The sequence below is a fragment of the Sciurus vulgaris genome (assembly GCF_902686455.1).
Source record: "Sciurus vulgaris genome assembly, chromosome: 3".
Taxonomy (NCBI): Eukaryota; Metazoa; Chordata; class Mammalia; order Rodentia; family Sciuridae; genus Sciurus; species Sciurus vulgaris.
Genome location: NC_136463.1, coordinates 23,648,198 through 23,671,716, shown reverse-complemented (window position 1 = coordinate 23,671,716; position 23,519 = coordinate 23,648,198). Strand labels below are relative to the sequence as shown.

General features: G+C 47.0%; 1 protein-coding gene across 3 annotated transcripts; it reads right to left on the bottom strand.

The window, feature by feature from the left end:
- Positions 1-14,122: 14,122 nt before the first annotated feature.
- ORMDL3 (ORMDL sphingolipid biosynthesis regulator 3) lies at positions 14,123-20,307 on the bottom strand. 3 transcript variants are annotated; one of them, XM_079135400.1, is made up of 4 exons: positions 20,086-20,307; positions 16,713-16,903; positions 15,831-15,982; positions 14,123-15,628 (listed from the first exon to the last, which is right to left on the bottom strand). In XM_079135400.1, exons 2-4 carry the CDS (start codon positions 16,884-16,886, stop codon positions 15,493-15,495), a joined length of 462 nt encoding a protein of 153 aa, XP_078991526.1. In that variant the 5' UTR covers positions 16,887-16,903; positions 20,086-20,307; the 3' UTR covers positions 14,123-15,492. The 3 variants fall into 3 exon arrangements, with proteins under 3 accessions (XP_078991526.1, XP_078991527.1, XP_078991528.1); XM_079135401.1 differs by having other exon boundaries at positions 16,713-16,912; positions 20,090-20,307; XM_079135402.1 differs by lacking the exon at positions 20,086-20,307 and adding an exon at positions 19,582-19,738 and having other exon boundaries at positions 16,713-16,911.
- Positions 20,308-23,519: the final 3,212 nt, after the last annotated feature.

Below are 23,519 nucleotides of genomic sequence, written 5' to 3'. Positions count from 1 at the left end.
GCTATTACACAGTAATGAATGTAGGTCGGAAGACCCATGAAGTCCCAGGAACATGGTTGGTGTCAAAATACACTTCTAAAGTAGCCTCATGTTTATTATGACAACTACTAGAAATGGGCTCAATTATGAGGGAGAATTAGGACAAACAGATGCTATGCTATCATTTTGGATGATCCCAGGGCAACACATCAATATCTGGTATCAGAATCTGGAAGCTATGAAGGTGTTTGGAAAACAGAATAGATAAGGGAACAGGAAGCAAAAACTGGGGGATAGGGATGTTTAACACCAACCACTGAACAGAAATGGTTGCAAACAGTGTGGAAAGTAGCAAATGCACACCTCGTCCATATGGCCTTCAGGTCCTTCTGACTGAAGGGCTCTAGTTCAAACTCCTGGACCTTACCTTTTTCTGAATTTTCCTAGAGTCTGGCACACTGCAACGGAGTCGACCAAATTTTAGAACACAGAGGAAAGACTAGAGATATGTGCATGTGTCTCCCTCTTTCTTCCTTAAGGCTCAGTTTTGGTGGTTGCTATTTGAGACAGGATGTCACTCTGTTGCCCAGGCTGGCATCCAACTCCTGGGTTCAAGTCATCCACCTGATTCAGCCTAACAGGGACTACAGGGACACATCACTGCGCCCAGGTAATCCAATGTTTCCATTTGTTCACTTGAGACAGGCTCTTGCTATGTTGCTGGGATTCGCCTACAACTCATGATTCTCCTACCTCTGCCTCCCCAGTAGCTAAGGCTATAAGCATGCACCGCCACACCTGGCTTATCCAGTAGTTTTTTAAAGCATCTTCAAAGGCATCTCTCTCTTGAATGACAGAAAGCAAACAAGAAAAAGATTTTCAATCTGGAAGAGAAGTACCTGGAAGTACCTGGGCTTTCTGATTCCAGTCCTGGCCCCATCGTTTTCTAGTATATCTTTGGGGGCATGGGAGGTAGCTGAGTGGTAGAGTACTTACCTAGCATGTGCGAGGCCCTGGGGTCAATCCTCCGTACAAAAAGAATTCACTAGTATATCTTTGACTATTTTCTCGTCTCTGCTGTCCATACAGCACAGTATTATCTGTTTAATCAAGTATCATTGTAACCTAGATGGCAACTTAGGACTCCGAGCCTTGGAGACCCAGATAGTAGACTGAAGGGAAGATTTCAGAAGGCAGATGGAGGAGGAGTTTACATTGCCACAAGACACAAAACTTTCAAATATAACAGTTAAGCATTGCCACTTTTTAACCTCTTTTATTGCAAAATACATCATGGATCCAGAGTGCATTCAACATAGGAGTATAGCTTAACAAATTTTCACATAGACACCTGAGTTACCCACCACCCAGGTGAAGAAGTAAAATAGCTCAAGCATCTTTGTTACCCTGCTTTCAGATGTGCTTCTTCCTAATCATATCAACCCTCCTCCAAGAGGATGTTTTCTAAAAGGCACTTCCTCACTTTTCTAGGAATTTAACCACCAAAGTGTGGCTCCCTAAACAATATGGTTTTCTCTGTTTTTGAACATTATGTGAAGAAAATCAGATTGGATATATTCTTTTGTGCTTTCATTATTTCCAAAGATTAATCTCATTTAACTTCGGTTCATTTAAATTTTTTGTTGTATAGTATTCCATTGTAGAATATGCCAGTTAACCCATTCTACTGTTAGCAAACATTCAAGTTATTTCCAGCTTGGGGCTGTTAAGACATCCTAGTAAAGAAAATTCTTTTAGCATATTCCATCTGATGCACATGTTGAAGTTTCTCCAGAGTTTATACCTGGAAGTCAAAATTCAAGGTAAATCTTCCAGTTTGTAATGCTAAACTGTTATTCAAAGTGGTCGTACTAATTTATATCATTTGCAAGTTTCCATTGATCCAGGTACTCGCCAACATGTGATACCATCAGACTTTTAAATTTCACCAATCTGATGAGGGAGCAATGGCATCTCATAGGGGCATTGATTTGTATTTCTCTGATTAGTAATGAGGTTGAGCATGTTTTTGTTTTGTTTTTCTTTTTGCAGTTCTGAGGATGGAATTCAGAGCCTTACAGATACTAAGCAAGCACTCCATCACTGAGCTACAACCCTAACCCAGTTCATATGTTTGTTAGCCATTTGGATTTTCTTTTTTGGAAAGTGCTTGCTATAGTTTGAATCTATTCCCCAAAAGGCAGGTATTAGAAACTTAATACCCAGTGCAACAGTATTAAGAGTAAGACTTTTGACAGATGATTGGGCCATAAAGGCTTCATCTTCACAAATGGATTAATGCTTACTATAAAAGGGCTTAAGGCTGTGAGTTTCATCTCTTGCTGTCTCACACATTCTCTTCGCCTTCCATCTTCCACCGTGGGAGGATGCAGCAGAAGACTCTGTCAGATGTTAGTGCTTTGATATTGGACTTCTCAGCTTCTAGAACTATGAGAAATAAGTTTATTTTCCTTATAAGTTGCCCAGTCTGTGGTATTGTTACAGGATCACAAAATGGACTAAAACAGTACTATTCAAATGTCTTACATATTTTTCTAATGAGTAACCTTTTCTTTATTGATTTGTATAAGCTCCTTAATATTTTGGATCATAGTCCTTTGAAAGGTTCATGTGTTCTAAATATCTTCTCCCACCTGTTGTTTGTCTTTTTACCCTCATTATGACATATTTTGATGAACATGGTTTTTAAAATTAATAAAGTTATAGTTTTGCCTTTCACAGTTAGATCTAAAATCCATCAGGAGTTAATATTTTTGTATATGGTGTGACAAGGATCCAATTTCATTTTTTACCTCTGTAGCTGCCTAGTTGTCCTGGCACCATTTATTGAAAAGTCTATCCTTTCCCCACTAATCTTCAGGATTATGCTCTCATATATCATATTTCTGAGATCTTGTTCATTATGTTTTTCTATTTGTCTATCCCTGCTCTAAAACACACGAAAATATTATAGCTGCTATAATCCATCTTGATTCCAGTAGAGCAAGTCTTTCTACCTTGTCCTTTTTCAAGAATACCTTGGTTATTTTTGACCCTTTGCATTTTACAATCAGCTTATTAATCACACACACACACACACACTCACACACACACCTACTGGGATTTTGATTGAATTACACTGAATCCATAAATTAGTCTCAGAAGAGTTGGTATTTTTACACTCTTGTGTCTTCTGATCTATCAGGATCATATTTATTCTTTTGTTTAAGCCTTTTGTAAGGTCTCTCATATTTTATTATTTATGTATGTAGGTATATATTTATTTATTTATTTAGGTACTGGGGATTGAACCCACAGGCTCTTGCCACTGAGTTATATCCCCAGCCCTTTTTATTTTTATTTTGAGACAGAGTTTGACTAAGTTGTTAAGACTGGCCTTGAATTCATGACCCTACTGCCTCACCCTCCTGAGCAGTTAGGATTACCACTATGCTCAGAGGTCTCTCATAACAATGTGTTAGAGTTCTATCAAACCTTTTGTTCAATATTTTCCTAGGTGTTTTATACTTTTGGTGCTATTACAATTGGTACTTCTCAATTTCATTTTGTTTTTGTAGCAGGTCTATATAGGAATATGATTGGTTCATCTATACGATTTCAGCAAATTACTAAATTAAATTATTTTCACAATTTATCTGTAAATCTGGATTTTCGATGTACACATTAAATCAACTGCAATTAATGTAATCTTTTTCTTTTTTCTTTTTATTTTATGAATATAGGAATATTCATGCTTTCTATTTCTTTTTGGGTCAGTTTTGGGAAATGACATTTTTCTAGGATAGTGCCCATTTGATCTAGAATTCTAAATTCCTTTTTTTTAAATATTTTTTAGTTGTATATGGACACAATACCTTTATTTTATTTATTTATTTTTATGTAGTGCTAAGAATTGAACTCAGTGCCTCGTACATGCCAGGCAAGCGCTCTGCCACTGAGTCATAACCCCAGCCCAAAATTGCAAATTTCTTGGCATTAAGCTATTGCTAATATTCTTCTATCTTTTAAATGCATATAGTATCTATAGGACTGTTCCCGTTTCATTCTTGAAATTGATGATATGTGTGCTATCTCTCCGTTTCTTTCTCTGTCATTCTTATCAGAGATCTGTCAGTTTAATTAGTCATTTCAAAGATCCAGTGTCTATCTTTATTGATCCTCTAAGTGTTACCTATTTTGTTAATTTGTGCTCTTTTCCTTTTTCTTGGTACTGGGGAACTTGTGGGGAGATTGGTTAAATGGTTCTTGTAGTTAGGATGTAGCAAGATGAAGACAGCAACATAGGATACACAGAGGTTTCATGCCTTGGGGTTACAGCCCAAGTCCTGGGGATTGCTGAAAATCTCAACCCAGTTCTTCTTCAGGCTAGACTCCACCTGGAAGAAAATCCACCAAACCAAAAACTGGTGACAATAAAATATACCAGAAATGGCAAAGACCTGACCACGTCCCTTAATCCTAAACCCATAGCAGACAGTGAACCATCATGGCCTACACCTTCTCCTTCATGTTCCTAGAATCTTACAAACTCAAGTTCTTTCCTGTAGAGGCAGAAATTAGGAACCTGGTCCACCCAGCCTGACTTCCTTCCTAAGGCCCCACGAGACCTCATTATCATTTGCCTTTTCTTTGGAGACCACCTCTCTGTATTTTCCTTTCTTCTAGTCTTTTCCTGTTAAAATGAATCATCCTTCTTTCCAGATAACCAACATCATTGCTTTCCACTTACCTGGCTTCCATCTCCCCAGTTTGCCCCCAGTTTAGTCCCAACCCCAAATTCTCTGCTTCCAGGAAACCAAAACTTGGTTCTTTAGTCTTGCCATCAAAATGCAGTCCTCAGATACACTAGGAATATGGAGGATTTAAAATTATCAAGGAAGTTAGCTGGCCACCTTGGCACATGTTTACAATCCCAGCTGCTCATGAGGCTGAGGCAGGAGGTTCACAAGTTCAAGGCCAGCCTAAACAACTAAGCGAGACCCTGACTCAAAATTTAAAAACAAGGACTGGGGCTGTAGCTCAGGGGTAGAGTGCCCCTTGGTTCAATCTCCAGTACCACAAAAATAAATTAAAAAGAAAGTTAAAACAGTGGCTCTCAACTTTCTACATGAGCCCTGGAGAAGTTATTAAAAACCCTGATTCCAGGGCTGGGGAGATAGCTCAGTCGGTAGAATGCTTGCCTTGCAAGCACAAGGTCCTGGGTTCGATCCCCAGCACCGCAAAAAAAAAAAAAAAACCCTGATTCCCAAGCCACACCCCAGACCAGTCAAGTCAGAATTAATGGAGATAATACTCAGACATCACTAGTTTTAAAGTTCCCCCAGGTTCTTTCAAGATGCAACCAATAAGCCAGGTATAGTGGTGCACACCTGTAATCCCAGAGGCTTGAGAGGCTGAAGCAGATCTGCAAATTCAAGACCAGTTTCAGCAATTTAGCAAGGCCCCAAGCAACTTAGTAGACCTTGTCTCAAAAAATAAATAAAATAAAATAAAAAGGGCTGAGGATGTGGCTCAGTTGTTAAGTGCCCCTGGGTTCAATTCCTGGTACCAAAAAAAAAAAAAAAAAAAAAAAAAAAAAAACAACCAATGAGAACCACTATGTTTAGAGGAGACACATGCAACCTCCACACTAGCATTAAACCTAAATCCAAATCCCCATGCCACCACTCAGTAGACCCCACCCAATTGATTGGAAGTCTTGATCAGTGGACCTGAGGGTGGAAGGGTACAACCACCTTGAACTCACTAGCATGCTTACCTAAACTTGATGAACCACCATCCTTCTCTACCTTAAGGAAGAATTTTAGAGATGCTTCCATTCACCTCTAGCACCCTATTGTAGACATTCTTTTCCCACTGATGAAAATTTTTACTCCTGCAGCAGGAGCCCTCACTGTCCATGCCAGCGAGCCTGCATTCCCACCATTGTGTGTAAATAGCTGAGCTGTATTTGCAGATCCCTTCCACATCCTCAGAGATAGCTGACCATAGGATTATGCCCAGATGATTGGAGAAGCAGCCAAAGCCCAAAGAGGGGGCAGTGTGTCCTTGCTCACCCAGACCTCTGTCTTTATCTCTTACCAAGACTTCTTTGGCAATACAACAACCCTGCTGGGTTCCAGGAAAAACCCCAGAAATTCCAGAGGAAGCACATTCAGAATCACAGGAATCTTCTGGTCTAGCCCCTTGATTCTAAAGTCAGGAAAACCGTAACTTGGGAGGTTGTGGAGCTAGGGGAAGGCAGAGCAGGACTAGTGAGCCAACTCCAGGCCTGTGCCCTCTTCACAGCCAGTACTGGCATGTATGAACTAGCCAGGTAACTCAGCTGTGCTCCCTGGGCCAGCAGGCCTTCAGCGAGTACTTAGCAAGTCAGGTTGTCCTGGCCGCAGTCTGGAAACCCAAGGCAACATTCCATCCAGATTGCTTCTCCAACGGCAGATTTTCCCCTTTACTATGGTTCCCACCTCTGGATACATTCTACATTCTCAGCCCTAACAACTGTACAATTCCTGGCTATTTCTTGCCCTCTGTTTAAAAGTTATATTCTTGCCCTTGCCCATTCTGAAATGAACAAGAGGCCCAGCTTCTCACTCACCCCTGTAAAGGACTTTGTTCATTTTTCCCCAGAAATTAATAGCTAATCCAGAACAAGAGAGGCAGAGAGAGAGAGAGAGAAAGAGAGAGAGAGAGAGAGAGAGAGAGAGAGGTGGCAGGGGAGACCAGTTATCTCCCTGTAAATTCCCTCTTTTCAGGTTCTCCCAGTCCCCACACCCTGCCCCTAAACCTCAGCCCCCCCCCCAAAAAAAAAAAAGAATAGGATAAACCCCACTCCTACTGGGAGACTGAGCTGGGAGCTACAACGTCTAGGAAAAGGTTGGTGGTGTGATAAGGCAAATGCTGGGTCAGCAGGGTCAGAGTCCATGTGGAATCTCAGACCTTCAGCCAAGGGTTCCTCTTCCCTGGAGCTGTCCCCGCATCTCCAGCCTCACCAGATGCCCAGCCCAGGCTGATACAGAGCCTAATTGAATCTACCCCCACACTACCGGGGTGTTCAGGGTCCCCATCCTGCTCCCACCAGGCCATGCTTACTCATTCTCTCCTTATCCACAAAGATGAGCTGTTTTACTCCATAGTCCAGGATCTGCTCCCAGAGGACAGTCATTTCCCTTAAGCGCTGGGGAAAAGGAAATCACACTGATGAATCCCTGGGTGTTCTACAGTTATCTTGCCTGGTCTTCAAAAAAACCCTGTGAGGTAGACATTTTTGTCACCATTTTACATATGAGAGGACTGAGGCTCTGAGAGACAAGTATGTGAGCCAGTGTCACAGCTAAAAAGAGCGGCAGAGCTGAAGTTGACCCTGTGTTTAACACCAAACTTATGCTGTTTCTTCTGTCCATTCAACAAATGCTTTGTTCTGGGGACTGTGGCTCTTGCCCTCCTGCCTCCAGGAAAGGAAGAAAGACAAGGAGCAAGAAACAAAACACCTGTGTAACTAAGAACTGTGGAGAATGCTATGGAAAAAGAGGCCATCCCTAGTGAGGCGAGAGTACTTGACCCCTTTCTTGAGGCAAGAAGGTCAAAGAGCACCTAGAATGCTCAGGGAGACCTGAAGCAAGAACTGAGAACCAGCAAGGGGACCAGCCAGTGTCCCCTTGACCTGCAGTGGGTGGGCCACAACTGGCTCTTTCACCCCCTCTTCCAGGACCCTAGCCTTGTTTTCATAGCTGAAAAAGAATTTTCAGAGCTGACTCCAAATGTTATACAGCTGTTCTCCTTTGAAGGTTTTCCCTTCTCTTCCATCTCGAGTTCCTGTCTTCAGAAACGCATCTTTTCCGTTAATTTTTTGGAACAAGAGGCATAGTTTCTCCTTCAGCTTCCTGGAGGGAGTAGTGGGGAGAGCTCATGATCTCAGGCCCCACCTCCCACTGACACCTCTCCCCATCCATCAGCTACTTCCTATTTGAGAGGAGGTGCTTCTGAAGCTGGAAAACTGGAACACAGATAGCTGGCTTAGCCACTGGGAGTGGGGAGTGGGAATGCAAAGTGGGAAGAGAACACACTAGTGTTGACAGTGGGTGTGGCACATCACTGAAGGTGAGAAATTCCAGGAAGCACATTTAACCCTCATACACCCCTATGGTGTGGGCAGAATCACATGCATTTTTCATATGAAGAAACTGAGGCTTAGTGACAGGTTATGGATGGTTCAGGGTCACACACAGTAAGTGTAGAGCTGGGATTCAAACCCAGGTCTATGTGAGTCCAAAGCACATGCCTTTCCCATGACACTGAGATGGGTGTCTGGTGAGTCTAGCACCCCCTTCTCTGAGAAGGGCTTCCAGCTCCTTCCATTGGTGGTGGAGCCCACTGGCTGCACTGGCTGTCCTTGGGCTGGTGAGGCATCTGTGATTTCATAAGGAAATTCACATGGTGACTTAAAATAGCCTGATGGAGCTTGTTATTTGCAACCAAAAGACCCTCAAAGGAAGCCATGCATTGCTGCCTCTGAACACCCCTATCTACTGTCCCTATGTATAAAGACCATACACCCTCACCCTAAAAACAACAGATATTCCAGAAAAAAAGCTGAGCTCCCTTAGAAAAATCCTGGAGCCTGCCCCCAGCATTGTTATGGAAAGCAGGGGGAGTTCAATGGACCAATAAAAACCTCACTGAGGTCCCTAAAAAAAGGCAGAAAAGCACCTACTTGCTCAGGGAGAGCTATCCTAGAGAACTGTGGGGCTCCTTCCCCTGAGTTACTCCTCTACCTCTAGCAATTCCAGCTGGGAAAGAAAAGACCAACACCAGCAGCAGGGGCGAAGCTAGTGATGTCCCCTTAAGCTAGAAATATATGCCCTTCAGATAACAGAACCTCCAGGGCATTTGACTGGTGCCACCTAGTGGGTAGGGTGGTGGTACTTTCTGTGCAAGAAATGTTCTGCAAGGGGTGTTTCAATTTCACTATATGCTTCACTTCGGCTCCTTTGTTGAGCACCTACTGTGTGCTGGGGGTCAACACCAAGAGGTGAGTAAAGTCAGTCCTTTGTCATGAGTTGCTCCTGGTGCAGTGGGGAAGAAGGACATGGAACCATGGGCTTGCTCAAAAGACAGAGCAAATCAAGCACAAAATGCTGGCTCTGCCACTCAGTACAAGAGAGCAAGGAGTGACCTCTTGGTATCAGCTGGTGTGTCGAAGCCAGAGGAATTTATCACCCCTGAGGGTAGCAGAGATGGAAGAGAATTGGGGGCACCGGAAAAAGATTGCCTAGAGATTGCTACTGGAGAAATGAGCAGAGAGGAGGAAGTGGGTTTGAGTGAGGAGTGGGTTGGTAAGTGCCAGGATGGGGTGTGACAGGCTGCATCAGCCAGGGTACTGCCATGGCTGCCCGTGATGCCTAGGCTGGGCTTCTCCCTTTTCCCTCCCCATTGCTGTCCAACTCCAGCCTCACTTGTTCTCAAGAGACTCCAGAGATTTCTGGTGTATACACTTCTTCACCATCTTGGTTTTCTGTTTGTGAGGCCCCCCAGAAGCCACCTGCAATTATTTCTTCTTTGGATAATTTCTCTGTCAACTTCAAGTCCTTGTTGTCCATTACTTGTAACTCAACCTTTTGACCTGGAAAGACAAGGGCAAAAGTCATACTGAAGCTGACCCCAAAAAAACTTTCTCTAAAACACCCTCACACAGTGCCGGATTTGGCCCACCTTCTTACCAAATGATCTTGAGTAAATTACCTGACCTTTTCAAATTTGCTTCCTCATCTATAGATGAATATTAACAGTACATACTTCCTCTGCTTGGGGAAATTAAATAATGCAGATAGCCCTTAACAAAGTGCCTGGCACACATTCCAGTGCTCAATAAGTGGGAGCTTGTCGTATTTGAGAGGCTAAAATGAGACAAGGAAAAGTAGAGCTAAAGCAGTAGGAGCCCCTACCAATTGGAAAACAAAAATTAGGCAGAATTAAATTCCAGGTGCTTCTATGAACCATGCAGATGGAAAGTGAAGCAACTCTGGAAAGTTGCCCACCTGCATCGATTCCACCCCAACTGATCAGTGCTAATCAGGGCCCTAAGCTGAGTCAGCAGCCCTGTCAGGGTTAGTGAAGGAGCCATTCTCTCAGGCCTCCCAAGTACAAACCTGCATAGGAAGAAGAGCCCTAGCTGATGCATTTGGAGGAGAGGGCTAGATTTCCAGAAGAAAATGCATTTGGAACTGGTGGAAACACACAGAAACAGTGCCTGAAATCAACCCTACACATGTGACACAATAATGTCTCAGGGCCCATTTGTTTCTTGAATGATGTAAAAATTTGCATGTACTTTGTCAGAGAGAAAAAGTAATAAAATTTTATGTGCCCAAAGAATACAGTATGGAGAAGTGGAGCAGGGAAGAGTAAAAACCTGACCAACACTACTTCTGCCAGGGAATCAAGGTCAACATTAACATTGATAAGGCCTGTTGATACTGTGTACCCTTGATATAATGTGATAAAAACAGTACTTTACCATGGTCTTCCTCCTCAAATCCATACCTGCAGTCGAACATGAAGAAAAAATGAGAAAAATTCCAATAAAGGGACACCTTACAATGCATCCAACCAGTACTACTCAAAACTGTGAGGGTCATCAAAAACAAGGAAATTTTGAGAAACTGTCAGAGTCAAAGAGGAGTCAAAGTGCTGCTCACAAAGGTGCACACCTGTAAATCCAGTGACAGACTGAGGTAGGAGGATGGCAAGTTCAAGACCAGTCTTGGCAACTTATCGAAGGCCCTAAGTAACTGAGCAAGATCCTGCCTCAAATTTTTTTAAAAAATATAAAAATCTTTTTGAAAAGAGAGCAAACCAAGTTGCTGGAAATAAATTCATATTACCAATTCACTTCATTGCAAGGATTTTTTCGGTTTTGTTTCACCTCTGCCCCTGAATTTTGTATGCAAACAGATAGGCTTTTCCTTTTTTTGTTCTCATTTTGTTTTTTGTTTGTTTTGTTTTGTTTTCAGAGACATAAAGATTTATTTAGGAGAGCAGAGATATTCAAGGGAGAACGCAAGCCATCTCCAGAGAAAGTGCACCATATAGGCTCCTTGAAGCAAGACTCAGTCTCAAAATAAAAAGAGATGGAATGTAGTTCAGTGGTAATGTGCATCTGGGTTCCATCGCAGTACCAAAACAAAACAAAAAGCATGAGGAGAGCTCAGCTAATTTAAAAGAAATCTCTACTTCCCCTTCTCCCCTCCCCTATGCAGCTCTTAGGTGAATTTCGTAAATTGTGGTGTGCAGACATGATGTACAAATCAGTTGGCTGGCTTGACTGATGGCAGTAGGGAATTGAGTATAGAATGGAGTAGGGCAGGGGAGGCCTCTGTGCCTCATTCACCTCCTACTGACCTGGAAGCTCAGTGTCCAGCTCATCACACTTCACCCTCCTGCAGTATGTCCTGCAAGATGAGGTCTATTCTGTAGCAGCACCATCCCCAGGGGGCTCCTCTTCCCCATCACCAGAGAAGCAGTGGAATCTGCCAGTATTAAGGATGCTTCTGACAGCAATCATATCCTCTCCAGCATCCACTTCATCCAGTCACATTTCTTGTGACTTCCTCAAATATAATAAGCATTGTCTGGACTAACTGGCTAAAGGAAGCTAATTTCAGTTTGGGGGAGGAGGGTACGGTTCAGGTATTTAAATCTACCTTTGGCAGATTAGGATCAAGGAAGAGCCAAAGATTCCAGGACAACTAGAACCTGGAATGGTTTACCTTCCTCATTTTTAAAAAGTGAGGCATGATAAATAAGAGTAAACACTACAGATTTCAGATTCGCCTCTGCCCTTCATGGAACCCATATGAAGGAAGGATGGAGTAGGGATTACCCCAAACAAGCAAAGTGAGACCCATTTTCTGCATCACTCATAGTAGAGCTGCCCCCTGTTCCAAGGGCATGAAGCAGGCCCCTTCATCTCCCAGCCAGACTGTCACCAATGTGACATAGGAACCAGGAAGAGGTGGGGCACAGCATCTAGACTTCACATGACCAGCCCCAACTGGCTATTTCTTCCCTTGGCTCTGATTCCTGGGCCTCTCTCCCTTGCTGTATTCTACAAGGCGGTTGGATGGGTACCTCCTTACCATTTCCAACTGGTGGTAGTGATGAAGTTGATCTCAGAAGGAAACAAAGCTTCCCGAGATTTGCTTCCCATCCTACCTCTGGCCACCTTCTCCTCAGTCTCTGCTCCTGACCCAGGCACTTGCTCACCCACTGCTCCTTTTCTGCCCCTGCCCCCATTGTGGCAGCCAACTCTCAACTTTCTCCCAAGCTGGGAATTCTTCTAGGTGTTTGGAAAGAGTGACCAGGACCACAAACCTTTCTCAAAGACTACCTACCTTCTGTCTTGTCCTCTGCTGCTCACCAAAAATGGAAATTATCAGAATCCCCTGTCAGATCTCTGCACAATTCCTGGCCTCTGAGTCTCAGGAAGATATAAAGTATTTCAAAGTTCCCAGGTGGAGCACTTCTGGGAAGGCTGGGAAGGGCTACGTGCCCCACCTCCCAGGTCTTTAGATAAGCCTCATATGCCGTAGCTGGGCTGGAGGCAAATTAGACCAGAACCCCTTCCTTTCTTTTGGACCCAAGAAATAGATGGAAGATCCTGATAGATATCCCAGGTGAGTTTGAGCCAGAGAATGGTACAGAACAGGGCAGCCTGGGCTGTGCTATCCTGTGAGTTAGAGTAGAGAAATGGAATATGGGTGGGTATCAACCAAGTGTCAGCAAGCAATGCATGCTGTCAGGGACAGGACAGTGACCTTGGAGCCAGCTACCCAAATGCCACACTATGATGGGCAGCAATGAAGACTCCAAACAATTGCAGTCAATGCCTGCAAAGAACAGGCTGAGCCAGTAGGACTCAGCCTCCCTGCCCATCACATACCCCTGTGGACCCTCTCAGGGAGATGTAGGTCCTCCTTTCTGGATGCTACCTATCCTCTTCATCAACTTCCTTCTCCAGGGAGAGGTCTCTGGCCCTGTGTCCTCTCTCAGAGATAACCACCTATGTGAGCCCAGACTGTATTCTGGTCTCTGCATCCCTCATTTCTAAAAGAACATTTAAAGAAAATGGTGATGGTGGCAACTAATCACCAAATATTAAGCGTTCACAGGCACTGAACAAATGCTCACAACAGTCCTAAGAAGTACTATACATATAGCAGAGGAAAAAACTGAAACTCAGAAAAGTACCTGGATGAGGCCATACAGCTAGTAAGTGACAGCTTGGGGACTGGAACAGAGATCACTGTTGATGCGCCCTGAACCTTGCCCTAATTGCACTCCTACCAGCCATGGAAGCAACCTGGGCAGTCCCACTCCCAGGACTGGACCCAGGGGCGGCATTTCTCCTCTCACTGCTCTGTGGCCCCACTTGGGGAGTCGGTGGGGGCGGGTGTGGACTTCAGCAAAGATCTTGCACTCCTCCAGACCCACTTCAAGGATGCCATGAAGCTGGACCAAGCTTGGAGGAGCCAGGCTGCCAAGGGGAGGTCCTCCCTCCTGTCTGGGACTTTGCACCTGTCCCAGGAGTAGGAGATAATACTGCACAGACACCCTGAAAAGCCATGTCCCCAGGAGATAAGAACTCCTCCCTCTCTAGGCTGTGTGAGACTCAAGAAGTCCTGGGGTTACCTCTTCCCTTCCCACTTATGCTCATGGAAGGAGGAGGAAGCATGAAAATTCCTTAGTGACTAGGAACAACCTTGCGAGAAGTGAGAAAAAGTGAGTTTCAGAGGGAAGGACTGCCCTCCCACCCCCACCACTCCATTTGTAAAACCATGGCTGGACGGACCCTCTCCCTGGCCACTGAAGGGCCCACTGCCTATGAAGCCAGAGGTGCATGGCCTAATGGGGCCTGAGAAGCCAGCAGTCCCAGAGTCCCCTCCACTGCATCAGCAGGAGCTGCTGCCCCCTCCCCCAGGGCCCTCCAGGAAACAGAGGCCAGACGCAGGGGAAACAGGAACACATTGCCCTTTATTTGCGTTTCTCAGAATACTGTACAAAGGGAGTAAAAATCCTATTCACACTTTGCTTAGAAAGATTTAAGGTGAAAGTTCCCTGTGATACATGGGGTGGGGGTGGGGGGTAGGAGGCAGAAAATAGGATAAGTGACCTCCCCTCCTCCCTCAGGCCCCCCAGGAGAGGGTTCAGGCACCCACACCTTGTCAGTGTAACACGCTCCCAGCAGGACTAGGAGGGGAGAAGGCACCTCCTCTCCAGCCCCACCTGTCTCCCTCCTTGGGCTGAGACAGTGCCTACAGCCACTCCTCGCTCCTTCCACCACAACTCCCTCCACCCCTGCCACAATCCTACAGGACCCTTCGGTCCACCAAGCTCTTGGGGAGGTGGTTTCAGAGCCCCACGTGTACATGTCCCTCAAGAGGCCCTGCCTGGCACCAGTCTGAAGAGGGAGGTCACAAGGTGAGGGGCTACGGAAGGGCCCCATTGTTTACTGTTTCTGTTGCAGCTTCCCCACACCCTCGCACCACACAGAGGACAGTGTCAAACTGTACCTGTGCTTACAATGACATGGCCTCCTCCACCCATGTCCACCCCTCATGCCACCCCAGGAATTTCAAATCCACAGCCACTTCCCTTACCTCTCCCCAAGACCATTCTGTGGGTGAGGAAACCCTGAAAGCTGGCATCCCAGGAGGAGGTGGGTCTAGCTTCCGCCCACCCCCCTTACAATACACTTCCGCTACTGCTGAGGCCCACTCTTCTAAGACTCAGCTCACTACCCCACCCTTACCCACCACTGTCCTCTCCCAACCTCTACCAGGACCAGGATGGCAGAGCCCTGGCCCTTTACCTCTGGAACCAGGCCATGTATGCCCCCCACCACCTCCCCTCTCCTCACCCTCCCCACTCCTACCCAGCACCCAGAGTAGGGTGCAGGGGAGCCACCAAAAGCCTGGGACCTATAATCAGACAGCTCTCTACCCAGAGGGGTGAGGTACTGTCACACACTTGCTTCCATAGGTACAAAAAAACACTGTTGCCCTATAGCCTGGAGAACCAAAAGGAAACAATCCAGAAGCCGTACCTTCCTCTGCTCCCTCACAGGGGTTAAAGTGCTTTGGCTGCCTGAGGGTAAACAAGCAAGCAGGGCTTTCTCCCTCACCTCCTGTCCCGACCCTGGAGATTCAGGTCCACGTTCAGCCCAGGAGCCCAGCCCCTTCTATGACCACCCCCATGGAGTCAATTCAAAAGGCAAAAGGAAAAGATCAAAAAAATCAGAATGGGTTAGAGCTCAGGGGCCCACCCCAACCCCACTACAAGCTACTCCAAGTCGGCTACTGGGGAAGCAAGGGGGACCTAAGCCCAGAGGCATGATCCCCATCTCCGGCAGTGTCCAGAGGCTCCTTGTCTTCAGCATCACAGCATACGCCTTCCACTCCTCCCCTGCCACCCCAGGCTGGGGAAGGGGCTGCACCCTCAGTACTTATTGATGCCAAAAATGCGGACTCCATGGAGCTGGGGCAGCTTAGGGATGAGAACGCTCATCAGAGACACAGTGTTGAGGATGAAATGAATCTGGTCGTACTTGGTGTAGAAGCTGGTTAGGAAGTACCTGGAGGGAAAGGTTGGGGAGAGAGATGAAAGACCAGAGGTCCCCTCCTCCCTCAGAATTCTGACCACTAAGGAATTATAGGAGACGTCTCCACACCAGAAGTGGAATGAAGATCTCCCAGGGTACCAAGGGCCCTCTTAGCTCAGCCCCCTCCTGCACTCCAGGCCTGCCTACTGGTATCCTCATTAGCAAAGGCACTCACAGCACAATGGGCGTGATGGTCAAGAACTTCCGAGAAGCCGTGAACTGGACCCCGTAGTCCATCTGCTCCCAGTGTGTCAGCAACCTCGCTTTGCCCTGGTCTGGGGTCTCGAAGGGTGTCCCTTTCACTGTGTGCAGGAAGATGTACATGCCCTGGAGAGGGGTGCCTTCGTTAGAGGATACAAAAGGCAAAAGAGTCCCCAGCTTAGCTCCTCAACCCAGTCACAGAAGTAGTTCCAGGTGATCTGCAGCCTCCCCCTGTTGGGCAGGGGGATATGGGCTGGAGGCCAAGATGGAGCAGCTGGGAGATTGGCAGGAAAACAAGAGGACTCCAGGGAGAGAGGGCACACCTGGCATGAGGAGACTGAAAGGAAGAAGAGTTAGCTGCAGAAAAGGAACAGAGATGCTGCCCTCTAGCCCAGTTTGCGCCTCCATGAGCCAGCAAGAAGGAGCAAACTGAGGGGGATTAGACTGCTGCCTGCCCACCAAAGGAGTCAGAGGCAATGGGTGCTAAGGAGGAAAGGATGACCAGAGTGAAGGATGGCATGAGATCCTAACTTGGGAAAAGAGCCTTTCTGCTCCAGGCTAGGCACTAGGATTCCTGGGTCCTGGGGATACTTCAGAGCCCTTGGTTTCCAAATCCACAAGCCACCCCATCCTGAAGATGTAGACAAGTCTGCAGATTTGACTCTTCTTATAGGTGTTCACAGGGCTAGAACCCAGGAGGAAGAGTGGGATGGAAAGGTAAGAGGTAGGCCTGGGTTCTGGCAACATAAGTCAGGTTGTCTCCCTGCTACCTGGCCCACGTTTGGCAGATTCCTCCCATTTCTCAGCCCCATCAAAGAGCAGTGCATGTGGTCAGATGTAGTGGGCAGGCTCTCACCATGTTGTGGATGAGGTTGGTGAGGGTCCAGACGACAGGGACACTCACGAAGGGGATGCTCAGCAGCACGACATGGAGAAGCCCGATGGCGAGCACATAGGAGAGCCAGATGCCGCGGCTATTCATCACCCGTGTATTGGGGTTCACTTCGCTGTGTGCTGTGCCCACATTCATCCTGTCACCCCTCTCCGCTGCTGCTCTGAAAACAAGCAGCATAGGTGAGACAGGTCACACCACTTCCCCTGCCCCCTTACACCCTCTGGATCCAGCAGAATGGCAGGATCTTTCTTCCCTGAGAACTCCATAGAGTCTCACTGCTTTTTTTCACAAGACTGGAGCTGGAAAAAAGTCCATATGGACTTGTCTCTAGTCATTTCCTACTGCTGAGGTGGAATTAACACTTGGCTGTCCTATGCATCATCCCATCAGGATAGTGCCCTGTAAGTGCCTAGGAGGACAGATCATCAAAAGGTATCCAGGTCCAGAGCAGAGAAATTAATGCCCATCCCCCAAGGTCACCTGCTATTGCATTTCTATGAGGGCCCCCTTCCTACTGGGGGGAGAGAAGAGGTCTGACTCCTAGAATTCTCCCTCAGTATAATTCCCGCTGACTCTGTCTCACTTGAGGGCCTTTGCTCAGATCTGGAAGGTGACACAAAAGCACCCACCCAGACATTGTATCCATTTGGCAGACACTCAGACTAACCCTTGGGATGCCAGTCATTCTGGTGTCAAATCTCCAGGGCCTTTACCCCTCCAGAATTCTCCCTCAGCATAATTCCTGCTGACTCTGAGGGCCTGAGGAGACCTCTCCTACCCTAAACCTTTCCCACAGGAGTAAAAGAAGGCGAGCCCTGTGGGCACAGGCAGCAGTGAATGAAGTACTCTTTCTATCCACCCCTAATTCTCCAAACCTGGATCCAAACTTTAGTCCAGGAGGATTGACAGAGGAGAAAGAGGGGAGGGGAAGATACAGAACATGACCAACATCTATAATTCCCAAAGGCAGCTGAAAGCCACCCTCCCAAGGACACAAAATTATATCTGTGACCTCCCTTCTCTCTCCTTCCTTCTCTCCCCATCCATCCTCACCTCAGCCTCCCCTCCCAGCACCTGTTTCCAGATGTTAACACTGTCCCTTCCCCTGCCCAATTCCAGTGGTAGAAGCCCTGTCAGCAGGAGGAACCAGAAGGCCACCTTTGATGCCCAGGAAATAGCAATCCCTCAACATATCTAGAGTGGGCAGAGGGGAGCACAGAAGGCAGGAAGGGAAAGATTTGCCCCTTGTCCAGAGCTTGGCTGTCCCCAGACCCCTGAGGGTCCTGTGACCAGTAGAAGATGGGAACAGATGACACCTGTGTTCTGGCTCACCTCCTGACCTGAGGTAGTAGGGTCCAGTCTGCTAAAGACCCCAAAGTCATCACCATGGTAACAGCCCCATCTTTCCTGGAATCGTAGAAAGGAATCCCAGACAGAGATACCCTGGAAGTGCCCAGAAGACCACCTCTATCAACCCATTGGGCCAATCCCCTTAGACTCAGATACTAACTCTCCTGGCAGGATCCTAGCCAAGTCTGCATAGGACCCAGAATCCTCATGGGTCAGTTCCTTACTTACAGAACAATGGAAGCAAATTTCCTCTCCTTAGAAACTCAAACCTTACAGGCCTCAGGGAAATGAGACCCACAACAAAGTTTCCCAACAAGCAAACATACATGAGCTGGCCTGGGGTGCACCCTGGTGGAAGTGATGCTCCTGGGGCCCATTGGCCCAGCTCATTAAGCTGGATAATTGAGCCTAACAGAAACAAAAGGAACTAGAAAATCAGTTGTTTACCTTCCCAGAGCCTTGGGACTTCAGTTACCCTAACAGAGCCCTGGGGACACCTACTACACAAAAGGCTCCACCTGGGACAGAGGCTGTGTCTGTCTGAGAGGTGAGGGCTCTGAAGAACTTACCACTAAGGAGAGGGGCAAAGCTCCCCAAGTGTCACCAGAAACTGTTGCCCCTCCCTTCCTAAATCAGGGCTGCAGATGCAGAAAGACTCCTAGCCCTCCCTAGCATTTTGTCCAGGAGTGAGAAAAGCCTTGCTGAATCCCAGATCATAAGATTCTACACCCCCTTCTGTCTAACAGGGAATCCAACAAAGCCTGATGAGTCTAGGAAGAGCCTGGATCTAGGCCCTAGATAACACTCTAGGAAGCTTCTTCCTGAAGCCTGAAGATTAGAGCAGGAAGCCCTAGGAGACCACTGCCCTACCCCACGCCCCCAAAAAAGACCTTAGAGATTCATAAACTAAGAAAGAAAAAAACACTGGCAGATAGAAAGCACTCTTGGGATTTTGGTAACTGCGGTACATGTCGCTTCCATTAGTAATCAACTGACCCTTCTCCCAGAAGTGGAGAAATAGGGAGAAGAGGCTGGCAAATGCAGATAGGTCCCCAGAAGCTCACACTGCAAAGTTTCACTGCCATAGCTGGCAGGTGGCTGCCTGCACCAGCCCCTGATTCGGTTTCATAACCTGCCTCAAACCAGAGCCTGCAGCAACTCTGTTCTGTTAACCACTTTTTTGCTAGTAGGTCTTTTCCCCTCCCCCTTGGCTCCACACACGAACATCCCGGCCCAACCAGTCCGTCAGACACTCACGTCAAGGCCAGAGTGCGCCCCAGGGCAGCCACTAGGTGAGTGTTTCCCATTCCCTCCCCCAGGTAAAAGCAAACCTTTAAACAGTAAGCTTCCTGCCTTGTGGATGACGAGCCCAAACATCCAGGACTGTACCCCGAAGACCCCAAAAGGGAGCCCGTGGCAGCACGCCACAATGACACTATCGCTCCGCCCACCCCCAACCTGCAGGACCAAAGTGGCTCACCTCTTGGCTGTGGCCCAGCCTCCCGAACTCTGGAGGTCGGTGGGAGTAGAAAGAAAGGGAACCCTCTCTAACCCGGGGGCAGGGAGGAGCGAAGAGGCGGAATCCTAACTATTGTTGGGGTTTTCTGAGTGGGACTTCTGGCCCGAGGGCCTCCAGCTTTGCTTTCCAGCTTGGGACCTGACACTCGAGCCCGGCTGGGTCCGGGGCCCCACCCCCATTTCCACGCGTTCACCCAGCCAAAACCTTTATCCCCTAAGTCCAGCCTCTCCCCGCCCCCCACCCCAGTCGAAACACTCCTCCCCGAAGTCCCACCCCTGGCCTCCTACTCCCACTTTCCTCTACGGGCCCCTCCCAGGGTGATGCAGCAACCCCCTTCATCCCCAATCACCCTGCCCAGGTCTCCCCAGGTCTGCGGCGCCCCTCCAACAACCCCCACTTTCTTTCCCGCCCCTCCTCTAGCCCCGGGCCTCCGGGTTCCGCTACTCCGAAGTTACCGATTCGGACTCACGTGCGGAGCCGGAGGTCGAGGGCCCGGGAGGGGTGCCCGGGAGCAGGGGCCGTAGCTGCTTCAGCAGCTGTAACAACCAGCGGCGGCAGCACCCCGCTGGCAGCTCCGGCCGAAGCAGCGCCTCGCGCCGGCCTCCGCGACGTCACCGCCGCGCGCCGGTCGCCCAGTGCCTCCTGGGTATTGTAGTTTTTCTCCGACTCCCGTTCCTGTTCCCGCTCCGGTCTCGCTAGGGCCGCACAGCCCCGAATGTTTCCCGGTGACGGTACAGTGAGATCAGATAGTATTAGTTTGGTGCGTAACGATTACAGCTTTTGCGCCTGCGCCCTTCAAGCGTGATTTGCCCTTGTCTTGTTTTTTCGTTTTGACAAAACTGGAAATTGAACTCGGGCGCCCTACCGCTAAGCTACATCCCCAGCCTTTTTTTTTTTTTTTTTCTTTTCTTTTTTTTTTTTTTTTTTTTTTTGTGGTGCTGGGGATTGAACCCAGGGCCTTGTGTATGCAAAGCAAGCACTCTACCAACTGAGCTATATCCCCAGTCCCCCCTCCCAGCCATTTTTATTATTATTATTATTATTTTATTTACTTATTTATTTTTGAAACAGGGTCTTCCCAAGTTGCCCAGACTGGCCTTAAACTTACTGTCCTCCAGCCTCAGGCTCCCGAGTAACTGGGATTGCAGTTGTGCGCCAACACGTCCAGCTCCCTACCCTAGTTTTTCTGACGAAGAAACTTGGAGCTTTAAGTAACTTGCAGTAGATCCCCATTGGGATATTCTGACCCACGTGCAGGTTTTCCCACTACATCTCATTGCCTGTGCCCTGGCCCCAGAATGGCCCCTCCAGAAACTGACTAGCCCGGCCTTTGCCCTGCTGGATCCTCCTGGGATAGGATTTTCACGACGTTTCCTGGGTTAAGGGTCTGTGGGGCAGAAAACAGTCTGTCCAAACTCTGCCAACTTCTCAGTTACACTTGATCCAGGCTGGCCTGGGCCCTGCAGCATCCTGGGTCACTTCAGGCATCAGAATAAGCCATGTGTCATAGAAAGATTTCTTGATGAATAGTTAGGAGCCTGAGTTATTGTCTCAAGTCAGCATGTGTGGCTTTGGGTGGGAAGCTCTGGTCTGCAATTTTCATGTCTGCATGCATGCTCTAAAGGCAAGGGCTCAGATTTTCAGATTTTACAGCTAGGTAAACACGGTGTAGGCATTCCTTTATCAGCAGTGTGACCCTGGGCAAATTACTTAACTTGTCTTCAACTCCATTTCCACACTTATGAAACCTTAACTCCAACATTGTTGTGTGAATTCAAAAGAATGTGTGTAAAGCACCTATCACATTGTAGGAAGCTGAACTAAAAGGCTCTTAAGGTAACCTGGGTCACTCCCATTCTCCATGCAACAAGAGGACCTTGTCTGGGTAGTTTCCACTCCCCCACCCAGCTCCTCTCTAAGTTCACCCTGCTCAGCAGGGCTGGAAGAGCAGGATCAGATGATGTCATGGCATGCCAACCTGGCTGGCTAGAAATGCATCCTGAACTGAATGTGTGGGGACAGGAAGAGGGTTGGCCCAGGAAAGCTGGGTAGCACTTTCTTCAGATCCACCAACCCTTTCTCAGGGGACTGCTAGGAAGCAATTGTCACAAAGCTGGAGTGGGACCCCCAGAGGCACCTAAGCTGGTATCAGGCAGGTAGGTATTTGAACCACCCAGAGCAGCAGATCTGGCAGTTCCCAAATGTTTCCAGGGTTAAAGTCGCAAGAGTGCTCATCCCAGGATCTAAATAATCAACCCAGAGCCTAAAAAACCCTGTTTTGTGTCCCCAGACATGCCTCCTGGTTGGTGGAGGCCCTTTCCTTACATTCAACCCTCTGCAGACAGTTGTCCTCACAGAAACCTGCCTGGCACTGAGGCAAGATCAATGTCTCTGTTCTGTCCATAGTGAGCCTGCTTGACTTTTTTCTGGTTTCATCCACCCTCCATCAAGTCTACCCAGCTGTGGATCTTTGCTAGTTTCCTCGCATCTCTGTGAAGTTCAATGACCATACAGGGTCCCTATCTCCAGTAAGGCTCTGACTAATGCAGAGTCAACGGAAAGATCACTGCACATGTCATAGCCTATTAATAACTTCTGTTATCAAGGGTTGTTTTTTTTTTTTTTTTTCACAATGGGAATGAGGAGAATTCTGACTCACTCTGGGTTTGTGCTATATTGTGGATCACTTTCTGCTTTATTTAGCCAGAGTCCTGTCATCATCTTTCTCCTCTAACTCTTTGCCCTTATAATTACTGTGTCTTCACCAAACATCCCGAGCACCATTCAAGAATGAGTGCCAGTATGTAGTGCCAGGGAACACATAAATCCTTGGACAAACAATTAGCTCTTCATGCCAAGAAACTGAAAAATTGTTCGTGCCTCAGAAAAAGCATTCACACTTCTGATAACACATTCTAAGGAAGCCATCGCATGTACAGGAAAAGCTGCAATGTGTGAAGATGTCCATTCCAGAAATATTTATAGTAGTGGGAGACTGGAAGCAGCCTAAGGGCCCAGAAAAAGTTATGGTCAGGCTGGAGATGTAACTAGGTGGTGGAGTGCTCACCTGGCAAGTGCAAGTTATGAGTTCAATCCCCAGCACTGAAAAAAAAAAAAAAGACATGGTATATCTACTATATGGATATGAAGCTATTTAGTAAACGATTGTGAAAACTCTGGCAGTATGAGAAAATGTTTGCTAGATTAAAGATAAGGGCCAGGTGTGGCGGTTGGGCACACCTGTAATCCCAGCAGCTTGGGAGGCTGAAGAAGGATCGTGAGTTCAAAGCCATCCTCAGCAATTTAGTGAGGCGCTAAGCCACTCAGTGAGGCCCTGTCTCCAAATAAAATACAAAAAAGAGCTGGGGATGTGGCTCAGTGGTAGAGTGCCCATGAAATCAATCCCCGTTACCCACCCCCCGCAAAAAAAAAGATAAGGATACAGAATATCATAAGCATTTCCCAGGGATGTAATCAGGGAAGGAAAATAAAGACAAATGCTTAACTCTCTTAAATAAGATTGGAAGTAAAAAAAAAAAAAGGGGGGGGGGGGGCTTATCGATTAAAATAAACAGTATATAAACCAAAAGCCTTATTTGGATCCTGATTCAAACAAAAGAACTTTTAGAAAAGATTTTATTAAATTATCAGGGAAATTTGAATGCTGACTAGATATTTGATGAGGAATTATACATTTTAGGGCATGATATGGTACTGCAGCAAGGTGTTTTTTACTTTAAAAAAATCCATGTTATATTTTAGAGATACACACTAAATTATTTGTGGTTGAAATGATGGAATAACTGGATTTGCTCCAGAATAATCTGGACTAGGGCAATAAACAAATGGATCATAAGGTGATAATTACTGAAGCTAGGTGATGGATACATGAGGTTCCT